Here is a 17,606-nt window from a genome sequence, read left to right as displayed (position 1 = left end):
ACAGCTATGGCAGTAGTATATATAATGAGGGAAGGAGAGGGTGAAGGGGTGGGAGACAAAAGGTTTCCTCGCATCAAGGCAGTTTTAAGAGCAATGTATCATGCTGTTAACCTCAAACAAAAAATGCCTAGCACAGAAGTTTTTTAAATGTTACCAACAGTCTTGACAAAGCAAGCATAAAGCTTTCTGCATTTGCTAAAGAACTTGAACGTTTTCAGCCTTAGAAAAACCACTGTATTTAAAAATAATACATGTATAAAAGGAAGCACATTAGATTTTTCTATTATTTCTGAAGATAAATAGAGAAGACTTTCAAATTTACACCTGATCTTCAATTAGGTTACAGCCTTAGCAGACTTTACATTTTTGGTGCAACTGAGGTACATGATTAACATGCAGGGACGGAAGGCAGGAACTGTGTTGGCATGGGCAGAGAGGGAAATCCTTCCACTGGGTCAGGCAGAGCTGTGTCCTGGTTCAGATCTCAGGGAACAGCTATGGAATGGCGCTCTCAGACTCGAAGGCTACCCCACGCCTCATTCCAACATCAGCTGATCGTAGGGATTTGAATGGGAGTATCCCCAGAGCTGACAGTCATGCAATTGTCATTTAAGGAATGTTATGCTTGATCCTAAAAAATAATGCATCCTGCCATGAATATTTGGCATGGCAGGTCATGTGATTTTTGGGATTTGGTATAAAATCTCTCAGATTCTACTTGTGTGATTATTTAATCATCTGTTGGGGGCCTTAGTTGTTGACTGAGAAAGCTACTGTCTTTGGGTCAACTAAAAGCAGTAACAATTTATGTAGCGGTGCATGGTCTTGATTGCAAAATATACAACAGTCAACTAACACCTTGTTAACTAGGTAATTGGGAAGGATCTATGGAATCTGCTCAAAAGGGTTTAGAAGCTTTTAATTCTACCAGTTATCTTACAGAAGAATACGATTTAAAAATTCTCATTTACTCTCTGTATTCTTAGTCTTTGCTTGCTTTGTTGCTGTTCTTAACTTGATAAAGATGGATGCAGTGCATCTTCAGAAAGTAAACTTCAAGAAAGTCTCTGCAGTTCAGCACATATTGGAAAGATTTCAATGACTAGCAAAAACAAATGTCATTTAAAATTTAAAATCCAGGAGAGACTATTAGGACAGAAATGCTCTGTAAATTAAATAAAGAAATTCAGGGGCAGATGATATCACCAATTAAAAAAAAAAAAATCACTTTTTATACAAGCCATTAAAGAGTGCAAAAACAAAAATACGAGAACTGCCACAAGCAGAATTTTAAAAGTTAGTGAGTAGACAAAATGAAGAAGCTGTTATGACAGTAAAGTTAACTGTTGCACAGTCAATTATTAGAAAGATATCAGGTGTTATATGGACTAGGCATCATCTCATGTTCTGTCTATACTAGGAATTTATTTGTTCCCAAAAAGGGCGCATTTGCATTCTGCAGCTCTCAGCTGGGCAGCCAAAGAGATTCTTGCAGATATAGGGATGAACCCCAGGAGTATAAATCTAAGCTAACAAACCACTGTATATAGATGCTTTTAAAGTCCAATTTTACTTTCAAAATTAATTTGCCCCCCACCCTTTTTATTTTATTTATTTATTTTTTTTACAGTAGCACTTTTCAGAGCTGAAAGATCCCATTTCAAGTTTGCCAAGACCATAACATTTTTAAACACCCTATATTGGCAATGCAGGTTTAAAAAAAAAAAAAAAAAAAAAAAAGGTCTTTAAAAGATGAGGCATAATATTTAAAAAGGCACTTTTACATGGATTGCCATGGGATTTCACTGCAGCAAAAGGGGAAAAAGATTAAACTTACTTTTTCTGTAGTTTCCTGTTTTTTTCTGCCTGTCCCCCAAGTTTGTTGAGTCCTAAGGCATCCTGAGATGAATTATCTGCTTCTGCCATGCCAACTACAAAAAAGAAAGACAGACTTTTTTCAGATTTTGCTATTGCTGTTATGCTTGCAGTTGTAAACCAGAATTATCAAATTAAACAAAGTAATTAATTCTTTGCAAAATTAGTAAGCAATAGGCATCCAATTATGTTTCTAGCAGCATCTCTGATTTCATTAAAGACTGCATACTAAAGAAAGCCATTTTCCCCCTTTTTTTCTTTTTTTTGGAAAAAAAAAAAAAAAAAAAAAAGAGATATTTTTCTTGTCCTGCATGGTCCTAAAAGTCAAATCAGTCAAAAAGAAGTTACTTGCCTACAGGAACTCTGGTTCTCTGAGATAAAGCTATCCACACAGATTTGATTCCTGATGTGCGCTCCTAAGCATACGAAAATCAAGCTCTTTTTGAACAGCCTGTGCCCCTCACACTCTCCAGGATATTCTAAAGCAATATAAATGCTTTGGATGAAGTTCCAGATAGCAGTGCTACAAAGTTTTGAAGACTGAAACATCTGCAAGAGAAACTGCAGATGCTGTGCAAGCCCTGGCTGAACATGCTTTGACAATATCCTAGAGTGTACTCATTTGCTCTCTCATCTTAATACAGTCTGAGAACCATTTAGATAATCTCTGGATATAGATACAATCAATCAGAGGAAATGCTCTCTGCAAAAGCCACGAGCTTGGAAAACTGCCAAAAATGCCTTTATTCTGTCCATTTGGAGTGTATATGGCTTCATTCCAACGCATGAGAAGAGAGGTCCTGTAAGAAAACTGGGAATCATATGGACAGACTGACAGAGGTGAAATCTAAGACCATCTTAGGCAATCATTTATGGTAGAGCCTAATAAATGTGAGCTTTTTCTTTTGAGAGAATGCACCTTCCATGCAGGCATAAGAGACTATTTTGCTGAATAATCCAGTTGGCTTGAAAGCCACCAAAACTTCCATTCATGGTAGAGGGAGTAAGCTAAGGTGAACCTTTCAGAACTTGCTGCAGCAGCAGGCTGATCTTTCCCAGGCTTCTCAAGAGATGGATACTCAGAGCAACAGGAGTTTCTTGAACAAAAGTTCTTCAACTGTGCCTTGTCTTGACCATTTTGGAGAAGAAATATTCATTGGCACCAAGGATGCTAAATGGTTTATGCTCATTCTCTTGGATCATAGTCTAGATGTCCAAGGCTTCTGCTAACCTTAAAAATAATCCTGCAAGGCCCAAACTGACAGCTGGTCTCAGAGGCAAAACGAAAAAAATAAATAAATCCAGATTTCTTATATAAAAGGAGGGCAACTGAGATGTGTTCTAAAGCCACTCCTGTTTCAACACCAACAGGTCCTAGTGCAAGGACCTGGCTATTGATATTAAACCTCTCTCTCAACATGTGGTGGGTCTACACTTCAGCACCTTTTGAAAAGACAACCCCAATAGGGCCAGTATGTCCACTGTGGTTAAACTGAACCAATACAGGCCACACTGTGGTTGGCTCAAGTACTGTCAGTGTTATGGGGCATTTACGTGTGTGCTTGAAATTGAGGAATAGTGGAACAGAATCTGACTGTACTGGTGTTACTGGATGTAGATTCACTGCCAGTTCAATGATGAGAAGCCAAACGTAGTACCTAAAAGTACACTGTTGGCTGGCAGATCCTTGCATCAACATTAGTGCCAATATGTGCATTCTCTTTACCCTCAATGTGGCTACACCCTTGCTTCAGTATCAAGGTGGGTTTGCATGGATAGCCTTTGGAGAAATACTTGAGTCAACTCGTGAGACATTCATAGTTGGGGTATGCATATGTGCGCCACTCAGCACCTGAAGGGGACAGATTGATTTTGAACTTCAACATCCTGAGTTGGTGCTGATGCACTCAGCAAAACAACAAGCACAGATACTGGTTGGAACTTTGTCAGCACAAGTAGAACTGACATCCCTTAATACCTTTCCCTGATGAAACCAGAGCTATGTTCAGTTTAAGACACAGATCAGCCCCTATGGTCTTCAAGTATGCCACGCAGATGACTGGTGCATAAAGCATTTCTAATACAGAAGGGTTATAGGACTAATACAGAAGGGTTATAGGAGGGTCTCCCCATCCTGTTTTTCTTGGAACATCCAAGAAAAAGAAACAAACAAATTCTTTTCCGCTTGTTCTTCACAAAAACATTCACTTTGAAACTCAAAAACCAACAATAAGTGTGACATGATTCAGGTTCTCTTTATCTGCTGTTGGAAAGAAGAGGGAGGGTAGTAACTACTCTATTATTGATGTCCTCACATGTATACACAACTGGTCCTGAGACACTGCTATTCTCAAAAAGAGAGATTGTGTTTGAGTTTTTGCACATGAGGAAAATTGGATCCATGCTGATCTCTCTTTGAAGAAAATAAGTGCATAAAAGCCACACAAACATTACTTAAAGGAACACATTCAAATGTACACTGCAAAAATTCATCTTGTTCTTCCCTTTACATTATTGATAAATGCAAGTTAGAACATAAACCAACCTTGTCCCAATGATTCTTTGCTGGTTTGTCCGGGCCGACCCTTTTCTTTCTTACCGAACAAGCGACCAATAGAGGATTTGATCCCCTTCTTTTTAGGAGCTTTGTGAAGAGAATCCTGGCTACTATTACTGCTGCTGGGGTTGCTTACTTGCCCATCTTGAGAGCCTGTTGAACTTCAAAAGAAAAAAACTTTCAGTTCTTAGAGAACAAATGAAAAGCAAATCAGCCCACCTTTCACTGCTCAACATTTGTGATGACAATTTGAGGTATTTGTGCATGCTAAACACTGTCAAGCAACCTTATAAATTACCAGTTTCAATGCATTTCCCTTCAAAAAACTTGTTACAGCATCACCACAGGGAAGTTACTAAATTAGAAAGGAGCATGACCACACACACACACACTTAACAGCACGTAAGCATCTTATCCATTCTTGTAAGGTATGGCAAGAAATTGTAGGTTATTCATATATCCTTTAAAATTAATCTGTAATGTAATTTTCCAAATATCAAAATTCTTTATCAAATCCAACTGATTGCAAGTTGAATTTATAACAAACAAGTAGAAAAAATTTGCACACTCAATTAAAATACCACTTCTTATCTACCTTTCTTCTATAAAATGTTTACATAATGTTAAAATGCAGGACAATACTCTGGTACCTGAATGCTTTCCCCCACAAAACCACTGCCAAACTATGGGTTTTGCTAGAGACTATTAATCCATTCTAGCAAATCAGTGTATTATTCTTTCTGATTTACTTTTCACAAGTTTAATCTTAAAAACATACAGGCTGAATAACTTTATAGGAAACTGGAATGAAAGAATCTTAACCTGAATTATAAGAATGTCAGTGTCTTATTTACTGTAACCTTATTTTGCTTACTTTCTTATGTCCCTGATGTCTTCATGGCTCACTGTATGCAAAGCTCCTTTATGGACTCGGTCCAAATGCAGAGATCGAGGTGAAGATGGTGGTGATGTCTCACACTTTATCGTGGTCTTGTCATCTCGTATTTCTTCTCTAGAAACCGGAGACTACAGAGGGAATAATATTTTGAGCATACACAACATAAACTCTTACATAATCCAATAAGAATACTGCCCACAGAATTAGGAGACAGAAAACAAGGGAGGGTGGCAACTTAGGGCATTTGTACACATAAATGCACCACAGCGCCGGGTGCTGCATCGCATGTATTTATATAAATTGTGAAATGAACATCAGCGCTGAGAAAATGGCAGCAGAGTGCTTTTGAACTAAAACACATTTTCTGCGTGTATATTTTGCCATTTATTTAAATGCATGCGACACAGCGCTGGGTGGGTCAGCTTATGTGCTCCACAGACTCAATTCATCAAGTCTGCTCCAACATGCTGGATTTTCGGTGCATCAGAGAAGACAAAGGTAAGTGTATAAATGCCCTTAGGGACTAACTTTTTCAGAGAGAGGAAAAACTTTTGCAGGTGATACTATAAATGTTTAATCAGATGCTATGAACTTCTAGTCTATCCAAGAATTTAAGGAAAACCTGTTCACCTTTTTTTTTTTTTTTTTTTTTAAGCTTTATAGCTATGAGGCACCAAAATAGAACAGAGAGCCTTATTTCTGCTCCTTCCTTCTTCTCTCTCTGTTTCCTGCTTCCTTCACAAGCAGATACTATTACTGAATTTACCCCTTAGCTGAAAGTATGGGCTATGGGCAAATCCTACTTAGAATCTGCTCATTGACTATAGCTAGGAACATAAGCATTCTTAATAACTCCACAAACCCAATAAAATTGACCCTCCATTAGTTCTAAAAGTAAGACCACCAAGACACCTAGCCAGGTAAAGCCTGTCAAAGCGTGCTTTAGCTTCACTTAGGAGAAAGAAACAAGGAGAGTTTTAAAGTTGGATGTTGCGGTCTTAAAAGATTACTAAATCAGATATTTTGAATTAGAAATTTACAAATCAGTACTTGAGTGCTTCCTTCAAGTAAGAGGTTGAACAGAAATTAAGTTAAATGTCTTGTGTGTTTGAAGATCATTAAAATTCAGTAGAAGTACACTTTCATAGTCATAGAATAGCTGCTTGTAAATGAAAAACAACACATTAGCCTTTACTTGGGATAAGAATATCATTGTAATTTAGATCATTTTGCTCTACAGCAGACCTAATTTCCCCTCATCTACTTATTCCAAAGATGGTAAAAATGCATTTATTCATGTTTTAATGCTGAAGGTTAAAATCTGAACATGAAGCTAATTGCATTTATTCACAAACATAATACAGCCATACCACACACCTGTAAGAGATCTCGTTTATATTAATACCTTACAATAAAAAATGTCACTAAGTTGCTGAAGATTTTACCTTTCTACGGTGTTTCCTTAAATCACTAGGCTGTTAGATGCATGAAAAGAAAAAAATTTAAAGAGAAACCTGATTTATTACAGACTTGGAAGCACAAACAAAAAACCAGCATACTAGAAGATTATAAATAGTAATGCTATAGTGTATATCCTAAAGTCTGATATGTCCTTAAATTACTAAATATTTAAACAACATATTGCTTTAAAAAAAACAAAAAACAAACAAAAAAAAGAAAATCAAGGTTTACAATGGACATACTATAGATACTTAGCTACGGTGGTCCTTGAGGATAACAATATTTCACCCTCATCAACAAGGCAAGTTAAAATAGAAAAAAAAAAAGAATGAGAAAAACAATTACATTGTTTTACTTATTTTTAAAGACAGGCAGAATACCAGTTTTGGGGCAAGAACTCTTTTAGCCTCATAACCAAGTGGTACTCAAGGATTTAGACTGAGATCACTAGGTTCTCCGAGTGAGATCCTTAGACTTAATTCACTTCATTCTCAGCTATTTTTGTAGTCATTTTCTTTCCCACACAAAATAGGAACACTGCACTATTAAATTCTGAAGTTTTGAATGCTGGCAGCAATTTTTTCAGTAACAGTTTTTTCAAAGATTATGGTGTCAGAATGACTGGGTAACAGGCTACCATGACCATGTCTCCTTGCCCCACTAACCTAGTCAAAAACCATTAGGTCCTACTTCAGACCCTCTCCACCTCCGCCAGCACACAGAGCCAAACAAAAATCAAGTAATTCATTAACTTAAACTGAGGGGTAGAACGTTACTTCAATTAATATAATTTAACATGCAGGTTTTAGAAAAAAAAATTCAGAGACCAAAAATAATCATGAAAAAAATTCAGTTCACTATTTCAAATTAAAAATGTTAAGAAAGGAAAGATTAAAAATAAGCCATTTGCAAGGTTTCATGCACCTCTGCAAGGGTGCGTGTGCATGCATAAACTCTCTCTCTTTCGAGAGAGAGAGAGAGAGTTTTCCTTAATCATGTATTAATATAAACTGATGAAATTAAATTTCAGAAAATTTCATATTAGAAGAAGTTTAAAATCATAGCACAGACTCAATTTACATTTTATTAAAACCAGAAAAATCAGGTGTATAAAACTATAAAATGAACATCATACCAACGTTCAGATTAAAATTAGACCATGGTATCATTAATGAGATCACCACAAGGCTAATGAAAAAAATTAAAGACTGGTAGCAGGAACATGTTTAAAAAAAGCACACTTTCCCAGTTTTAAATCTCAATAAAACAATACTGAAGGTTTGGTCCCAAGACTGAAATAGTCTGCATTCACAAAATTGAAAAACTTGACAATGATAGTAAACTACTGCAACCTCTGTTATATATTTAATACTTGCTAACTATTTTTATAAATACCAAATTATTTTTTTTTTTTAAGTAAAAAAATCATGTTGAGATGATAATATTTCAACTTTACTACTAGCTTTTTTTTTAAAATTAGCATCTTATTTTTATGCTTTAAAAAAATAAAAAACCTCAGCTATTGGGTAAGCAAACAGTTCAAAACTACTACTATACTTTACTACATTAGTGCTTTTAGATTATGAAGTTGTCATTTCAAACTAAAATCTGTTACTTCTGAACCATATAATCCATGAGATTTCTAGATACTTTAAAACCTAAAACTAAATTGTTCAATAAAGATAGGGTAAAAAGAGGAAAAGAAGAACAGCTTGGCAATAAATGCTCTGACCCATTTTCATGGAAACAGATGTTAAACTCATTTTGAATTGGTTTCTGCAAGCACAGGATTTAGACTGGAACCTACTTTGAACTAGCCTCTCTCTAAATTGTCAAACTTTCACATTTCAGCTCATGTCATAGCTATGCAATTAAAATGTAAATATAAATAGCTTAATATTAAAGACTACAGGTTACACATATTTGCACTGTATGTTGAACATTCAACAGAACTGCGGCATTTAAAAGAAAAACTTGTTTCAGGAACAGGAAACTCCACAGAGATAACACTAGAGGGAGTACTTTGGTTTACAAGGCTTATTGCATTAGAAAAGCAAGAACCCTAACGTTTTGGAAACAATTTTTGAAGATTAAAAGATAGCAATTTAAAAACTTTATAAAAATGAAAGGACAACATTGGAAAGAGAAAAATCATAATGTTTATTCCTTCCCTTAGACTGCAGATATTCTGTCTTTGGAAGAAAAAAAATACATTACTTACCAGTGTCATGATACCTAGTCTGTCTACTTCCCGTGCTGGACTATGTGGAATCCGTCTTGGTGTGGAGCGACCACTGCCAGGAGGAGAGGAACCAGCAAGGGAACTGCCAGGAAAAGGAGCAGGAATGGAACTCATTGAACGAAATCGACCAAGGTTGTCCAGACTCCCACTGCCAACTCGGCTTTCAATTTCCTCGGCCCGCTGCTCTGTATTTTCCTTTTCTTCTTGTATCAATCTATAAATGTTTAAAGACTGGATGTTTTATTCACTTCCAGGGTTAACTATTTCCTTGTGTAATGAGCTTTATGAAAAAACAATGCAAGATTCAAATAAACAGTCACATATAGGAACAGGGTAGTGGAGAATGATTATTTTCTTTTTTTAAACCTGAGAAAAGATGAGACAGCTGCAACTAGGGAAAGAAACTGATATTCCAGAGGATAGCAATATGACAAAAACCAAATGTGACTGAGTAACAATAGTTTGCATAACTATCATTACTACAATAGTGTTTTTAGGTTCTGTCAAATCAGTAATACTTCACTGGAGGCAACAACAGGGATTGCTGGCTTTCAGGAGAACAACAGTTTAAAGGAAGAACCCCCAAAATTTTTTTAGGCATAACAAACTGGGTTAAAGAAGGAAAGCTGACCATAGAAAGCTGTATAGCAGGACCATTTTTTAATATTTTGCAATAACTTCACATTAAAAAAAAAAAATCAATCAACCAACCACCCAACAAATAAATAAATGCATTAAAAATAACCAAGCAATGGTTTAAAAAGGCAGGCTTTGTGGCTAGCACAGCAGTTCTCAAATTTATTAGATTCAAAGCACTTCTCAGAAAATGCCAGCTCTTAGTTTTCACTTGCTTTTTGACAACAGAAAGATAGAGCAATTCTTTCATTGCAAAAAAACTCAGACCACAACAGGTTAGCATGCTTTTAACACTATGTATTCCCACTTTAAATCTCTGGGTTTATCACATTTGCACACCTAACAATGTTAACTTGTGTGGCATCCACAGTACCCTAAGTTGAGAATCACTGGGCTAGAACATTAGACTTCTTCTATAACAGAAAAAACACAGGGCGGGGCTCAGGAAGTCATCTAATACAGCCCTCTGCTCAAGGCAGGATCATGCCTCTCTCAACTATCCTACGCAAGAATGTGTTGAACCTGTTCTTAACTTTAGGAACACATCTTTACACACAACAGGGAGGCATGGTGCCAGAAACTTCAAAAACAATTTTTAACTTGCCATAGATAAAGCAGGAGGGATGAGAGCACTGGTAGTGTCCTGCCACTGTAAGGACAGGAAGTAGTTGTTAAAATATGCTCAGTATATCCAAGGAAGAAAACCAGGCCACTGCTAAAAGGGGAAGGCAAAAATTCCTATAGTCCATGTCAATTCATGGACAAATCTAACATGCCTCTATGAATCACTTATTTGTAAAAAGTTTCAGTGGTCTTGGATGAAAAAAATTACATCCAAAGTATGTAACAACTATTATTCAACTAATATTTTACCATTTAGATAAAACCTCAAGGTCATATTAAAGATGCAGAAATGAGAGAAAAACACTTTTCAGTATTACTCCATTATGTTCAATTATTTCATCTCTTATAAAGGGGTCTACTTTTGACCCCTTTACAAAACTTTATAAAAACAGTAACAGTTGCTAGAGTTAAGTGTAAGAGAACAGTCAGCCACACTGGGTGCATCTACATGTGCAATTAACATGACACAAACTCCACAGACATTTGAACTGGAGTCCACCACTCCTGGGTGCAACGTCTACACATGAGACCAGGACAGCAGCAATTTGAGCCATGGCAGAGCAGCCCTGGGCTGACAGGGGAAATGGGAAGTCAGCTCTGGGCTCCAGATGGTGGAGGGGCTGGTAGGAGCCAGGGGTGTGGCCCATGGCTGGCTGAGCTGACTGGGTGCAATTTGCCCCTGGCGGTGAACTTAATAATCTGCTGTAAGACAGTACTGTCTCAGAGCAGAGTGTACTGAATTAATTAATTTACTGAACTCTAATACAGGAATGTGTGTAGACCAGGGATAGGCAACCCGACAGGTAACAAAGCATGACATGAGAAGGGATTCTGCTGGGCATATATGCCTTGGGGCGGATAGTGGGGAAAGGGGCCACGGCTGCGCTGCCACAACATGGATCAGTCCCTTTATGGCTCTGGCGCCAACATCTTACGAGTCAAGGTTGTGGGTGTTTTTGGCACTGTGCTTCAAAACCATGGCCAACCCCTGGTATAGACTGTGACACTTTACTGTGGAGCTAATTAGTCTGCTCCATGGGAAAGTGCCCATGTAGATCCACTGAGCAGTGATTTAGTACACATACATTTAAATAAGGTTAAGCACCACTCAGTTGCTAACAGCATCAGCAACTAATACAACCATCACAACTGAAGTGGTAGTTTTCATTTATGTGCATCAAAACTATTCTACGAGTCTGGGCATGCATTACCACTTATTTTTTTCATCTCCACAAGAATATTAAAAGTGCAGCAACTCAGTTCATGAGATCTTTAATTTCTAATTTGAAAGAAACTTAGCCTAATAGCAAATAGTAGGCAAGCCATACCTAATCTCTTTGTTGATTGCATCCAGTTGCTCTTGAAGCATCATGGCTAAAGTCTGAGCATCAGCCTGACCACTAGGTGACAAAAGATCGACTGAACTGAATATAGTTTCCCTGTCATCCTCACCATCCGACACATCAACTTCACTCTCAAATGCCTGTGCTACATTTGCCAACACACTTGCTTGCTGTGCTCGTTCCCAGTCCTGTTCATTAAGGGTCTGAACCTGTGAAAAAAGGAGAGACTAAAAATCCAAATCTAATAACGAGAAGGATTTACTATTAAATTTTCAAAATGTTAAAATTGATTAAAAAAAAAAAAAAAGAAGTCAGCACAATTTCACTTACATGCTACAGATATCCATCCAGATGGCAATATTTAAAGGACAGTAAAAGCAAAACCAATTCTTTAGAAAACTTTGTACACCAACAGTAAGGAGTTACAAGCTTATTCACTTGTAGAACAAAAATGTTCGGCAGAAATATTTTCTAGCCAAATGTATCCCAAACAATTCTCTCTCAATATTATAGAGGTTAACTAATTTAAACAGAATCAGACTCTTTAAGAACTGAGTCTTGTTAAATGTTCTTCTGCTTCTTTCTGAACATACTGGACTATTAAATCCTATCACAAACTTTAAAAATGTACACAAATTAAAAAGAAAGTTTCAGACATTTTTCAAATTGTGAATTCAGGTTGTATCTTCTATTGCACTTTTTAAACAATCAATAATGTATCAGTTTTATTTCCAGTTGCTTCAATTACATTCTGAACACACTCATAATTATACAGTACTGTAGTGAACAAAGAATCTAGTATAACCAGAACATAACAAAGACTACTTTTTAATACACTGTATAACATCTTATGCAGCAGTCTTTCAATATGTATTCCTACAGAATAAACTTCCTGCAGTTACCCAAGAGATCACTAAACTAAAACACAGTTCGCTGACAAAGCATTATTCTTAATGTACCATTACCTTTGAAGGTTCATCTCTGAGAGCAGCCAAACGCCCTTTCTGGGGACGTCTCAACACTGATGAGGTGTTATAGGGATCTGTATGACTGTCGGTCACAGATGAAGGTGGCATTGGATATCTGAAATCTGGTACACTACCCAAATGTTGCCAGCTAAAACACGAAGAAAAGGTTCTTTTAGAGATGAGAGAAAGACTAGCTCCGAGTCCTCAGTTTTAAATTTTAGAAGGTAATACTGTAACTAGGAAAAAAAGTTTTTTATGAATGCACCTTATAAAAGCTTTTCTGATTCCTTCTCTATTTATTATCATTTAAGTTTAGAAAAGCTGAATATACTGAAATAATACTCTTATCAAATGGCTCTACCTATGATGAAGGGAAGTGGCTCTGATTCTCATTTGGTCATTTTCAGTCCTCATTGTTTCTACATTTAGTACCAACTGATCCTGCAAAGAGAAGAACAGAAGGAAGTCAGGAATGTTTGTTTGAAACAGCTTTGCCATTACATTAATTTAGAAAAACATGCATCTTGAAATCCCTAAGAACTTTTCACAAAGTTCAGCGATTACATTATCAATGCTTCCGACTCTGCTCCTCAATGAAGCGTTATCTCTGAAAACTTCTTATATTCTTAGCAGCAACCCATTACATCACCACCATTAGTCAACCAACAACAGAAACATTATCTGAAGAGGTAGGATAACCAAGATGTCTTTATATGATTACTCTAGGTACTTTTTGTTTGTTTATTTAACCTGAAACTGCTGAATAAGACACGATCCACATGTAATTTACATTTTGCTTAGATCAGGGTGTCAAACGCATATGGCCCAATGAACCAGACTCATAGATTGTTAGGGGCTGGAAGGGACCTTGTAGATCATCGGGTCCAGTCCCCCTGCACTAGGCAGGAAAAGACAACTGGGGTGCCCCCAGCGAGGTGACTGTCCACTCTCCTTCTGAAGATTTCCAGGGTAGGTGACTGTACCACCTCTGCAGGAAGTTTACAGGCATACCTCATTTTACTGCGCTTCGCTTTATTGCGCTTTGCAGATATTGCGTTTTTTTTTAAAAATTGAAGGTTTGTGGCAACCCTGCGTCGAGCAAGTCTATCGGCGCCATTTTTCCCCTGGTTAGTATTTTTTTTAGCAATAAAGTATTTTTTAATTAAGGTATGTACTTTTTTTTTTTTTTTAAGACATAATGCTACTGCACACTTAATGGACTACAGTATAGTGTAAACATAACTTTTATATGCACTGGGAAACCAGAAAATTCCTGCGACTCGCTTTATTGCGGTGGTCTGGAACTGAACCCACAATATCTCCGAGGTATGCCTGTATTCCATAGTCTGGACACCCTGACTGTGAAGGAGCTTTTCCTGGAACTGAGCCTGAAGCAGCTTTCCAGGAGTTTATATTCATTGCTCCTGTCTTTATCGGGGTGCCCTGGTGAACAGCCATTCACTGACTTCTTGATGTACTCCCCTGATGTAGTGGTAAGCCACTACCAAGTCCCTCTCAGCCTTCTCTTCTGTAGGCTGAAGAGGCCCAAGTCCCTCAGCCTCTCCTTGTATGGCTTGTCTTGGAAGTCCCTGATCATATGGGTGGCTCTTCTCTGGACCATCTCAAGTTTTTACACATCCTTGTTGAAGTGCAGCACCCATAACTGGATGCAGTAATCCAGCTGTGGTCTCACCAGTGCAGAGTATAGTGGGAGTATCACTTCCTTAGCTTTGCATGAGATGTAACGGTTAATGCATGCCAGTGTGTTGTATGCCCTGCTGGCCACAGCATTGCAATGCCAGCTCATGCTCACGCGATGGTCAATCAGATAAGCGTCCCTGAGCCTGTCTGCAAGCTGGACCGAAACAAACCTTCCATGAAATGGCCACAGCATCATGTCTAGTCCATGCGTTGTGGAGCCAGTCCATTCCTGTGCACCATGTGCTGCATGCACTTGGCCCAAGACTCACTGTGCACATGGCACAAGAGGTTCAGGGTGCGGGCTGCATGGTGTCCTGGACCACCTGCCTGTGCTGTCTGCAGCACAAGCACCGTGGAGTCCAGCACACAAGACTGGCACATGGGGTTGGTCCAGTGACCCACAGACCAAATTATACAGCTTCAGGGGCTGGATATCATGCCTGTACTGACTGGTTCTTTATTGTTCAAGAAAATCCATGCTCCTGGGAAATGCTCTGTATGTAGGACATGGGAAGACTGTAAAACCCAGGTCCAATTTTCATAGATACCATCTCTGACAAACACCTGAAACTCTGAGAGATGCCATATGTCCTCCAACACAGGGCCTTTGCAGGGACTCTTCATCTCCCCAGCTCCAAAGTCACAGCTCTAAGACCGGCTTTCAAGGAGGTCTGCTGAGGCCCAGGAAGCTGCAGGACAAGAGACTTGAGATATCTTGCCTAGGAGGACCCTGGGAAAAGTTCTGTCATCCCACGGGTCCCGTGTGCCATATCCTTCAAAAACTGGATGTGCAACCCAGTTATACATCATTTTCTAACATCCCTGGCTTGCAGACACCCTGGGATCAGGGAACGTCTCCTGGACCCCAGCACACTGGGACCTTAAAAAAAATAAAATAAAAAACAAACAAGTGTGCAGGTAGGCTGCATGCAAGCTTTTCTGACATTAGGGTGCACAGGGCTCTGGTGCTGGTCACAGCGAGATTATGGGCCTGGGACTCGTAATCTGTGGATGGCCACTAGCAGCTAGAGTCTCAAACTAGCTCTGGTGTGGTTCCAGGCTCAGACCAACTCCTAGCTTATGGTCAGTCACAGCTCCAGGACCACACTGTTTCCTATGAGGCTGTGGGCACTCAGCTATCAATTTGCCAATGCAGAGAGAGCCCAGGATCATGATCCCAGGCTCCGTCTGCAACGATGAGCAGTTTGTACCTGATCCCCAATCACCAAAAAAAAAAATCGCATGTCCTGCCATGTAAGTATGGCATGGCAGGAGGCATGATTGTTGGGACTGGGGATTAGATCTAAATTATGCCATTAAATAAACATGTGCCAAGTGCCTAAGTAGCTGCTAGGGGGTGGAGAAAGAGGCGACTGACAGATGGACAATGGGATTGAGCCCCTGGCCTGAAAAGAGGAATGAATAACAACAATAATAATGCCCCAAGAAACCTAGACTGTTTAAACAGCATGCTATGCTAAACTAGAAACTTAAATGTGAAACAACCTCACATCCTATACCAATATGTTCCAGTGGAATAGTTACACTTTGATATGAAAATTTAATAGTACCTTTTCATGTTGAAGCTCATCTATTTGTTTCTTTGCATTTTCAATATCTCGAAGAAGAGAGTTCTAAAATAAAATTTATTGAATGAGTTAGGTTACTGTTAAGTCATAACAAATTTATAAGGATTAAGAATACTTAAATTCTGAAAAATGACTATGTCTACTTTATAAGAAGTGACTGCAACAGCTTGAGTCTCATCTACTGAAACAAATGCATTTATCATACTTAGCACTGTTATGCAGTGACTAAAGCCAAAAGGTTCAGAATCCTGAATCTGTGCTCCAATAACAAACTAAATTACTAATGATACAAATGAACAAAACATAACTCAATCAATTAAAGGACTGCTGCACTGTGACAGATGTATAGCCGTTCTTTATTTTTAGATGCTTTTTATACCAATTTTATCTCTGATGTGCTTACTGATACTATAATCTTCCAGAAATGCTGCATATAGTATTTTTTAGCACAGTGCTGTTATATGCATCATCACCAGGGATCCAGGCTATGGCTTGGGAATGAGGGGCAGCGGCAGGGAACTGGCATATCAAAGGTTGCTCAGGGGAACAGCTGCAACTGGACTCACATTCTGGTGAGCAAAAGGGGCAGGGGAGCTCCAATTTTCCATGATAAAAAAAAAAAACCCACCCCCAAATCAAATGCCAAAATATTCAAAGTATTTAGAATTTTTTTTCTTATAATAATTGAGGCACTCATAGGCTTCCAACTGCTTTAAAATTGTAAATATTATGTTAAAAATGCATCAATATAATGCACCCATTCATGCGTGCATGCATACACAGTGTTTCATTTTAAATTGTGGAAAACACACAGATTTGGGGGTTTTAAATCAGAGAATCTGGGATTTTTAAATAGAGAAAAAACCAGGATCCCTCACACAGTACGTTACTGAGAAACTGTAATATATACACACATTTCTATTTTATAACTAGGTATGGCAATCTCTCTGCTTAAACTCTCCCCATACTAAGATTTCTAATATCATTTGACAGCTACACAGAAACCCTCATAAAATCTTTTAACTCCATTCTGGGAAGATAGAAACTTTCTAATAACCATCAAGGATCCTGGTTTTCTCTGTGATCACAATGGTAGAAGGTGACAAGGAGGGAGGAGGAAGGGAAGCATAGGTGATGTATTGAAGGGGAGAATGTGGGGGGGGGGGGGCAAGTGCCCCCTCCCAGATTTCTGCACCCACAGATGGCACTGGGCTGCAGGCTGGATGGAGCCACCCCCGTAGCCCAGCAGGTGGGACGCAGGGCAGGAGAGCAGAGTGGGACCACAAGACTTCTTGTTGCTGTTGCTCCTGGGAATCCTGCACCAGTTGCATCTCCAGCAATGCAAGGACTAACAGACTGGCAGGCACAGGCATAAAAAATTATTTGGGTGTGCTGAGTGTGTACACGTCTTCCCCCGCCGCCCAGCAGGTAAGTCTGTGGGGGAAGAGGTGTGTGTGGAGCAGGGTGCAGATCAAGGCTTCCGGCAGTGAGGAAGAGAGAGGGACAGGGGAGGGATGAATGGGGCCCTAGCTGGGCCAGGTGGTGGGACAATCCAAGCCCGGGCAGCCCACCCAGTGGTGCAGAGGGCTTTCTGCCACTGTGTGCATGCTGGTGGAAGTCCAGGAGGCATGTGCACCCCTGATCTGTGCGCAGGGTGGAAATGGCTGCTGCTGTGCTTTGCACCCCACTGTAGCTGCCCCAGGAATGACACA

The 17,606-nt window shown here is 38.9% G+C and overlaps 1 protein-coding gene across 8 annotated transcripts in view; it reads right to left on the bottom strand.

Moving 5' to 3' along the window:
- The window catches only part of PPFIA1 (PTPRF interacting protein alpha 1), a 91,058-nt gene that overhangs the window by 24,828 nt on the left and 48,624 nt on the right, over positions 1-17,606 (bottom strand). For 6 of the 8 annotated variants that reach the window (XM_019551627.1, XM_019551629.1, XM_019551632.1 and 3 more), the window contains exons 12-20: positions 15,877-15,939; positions 12,966-13,045; positions 12,602-12,752; positions 11,622-11,845; positions 9,013-9,247; positions 6,776-6,805; positions 5,307-5,458; positions 4,421-4,593; positions 1,838-1,931 (exon numbers count right to left, since the gene is read on the bottom strand). In XM_019551627.1, the coding sequence (XP_019407172.1) occupies positions 1,838-1,931; positions 4,421-4,593; positions 5,307-5,458; positions 6,776-6,805; positions 9,013-9,247; positions 11,622-11,845; positions 12,602-12,752; positions 12,966-13,045; positions 15,877-15,939 (1,202 nt within the window). The remainder of the gene's footprint in view (positions 1-1,837; positions 1,932-4,420; positions 4,594-5,306; positions 5,459-6,775; positions 6,806-9,012; positions 9,248-11,621; positions 11,846-12,601; positions 12,753-12,965; positions 13,046-15,876; positions 15,940-17,606) is intronic. The other 2 variants (XM_019551630.1, XM_019551633.1) reach the window with 1 other exon arrangement.

Source organism: Crocodylus porosus, unplaced genomic scaffold (genome assembly GCF_001723895.1).
Source record: "Crocodylus porosus isolate Cpor-Errol unplaced genomic scaffold, CroPor_comp1, whole genome shotgun sequence".
Lineage (NCBI taxonomy): Eukaryota > Metazoa > Chordata > Crocodylia > Crocodylidae > Crocodylus > Crocodylus porosus.
Note: the sequence above shows the minus strand (reverse complement) of the source record. Positions and strands in the feature narration are given on the sequence as shown.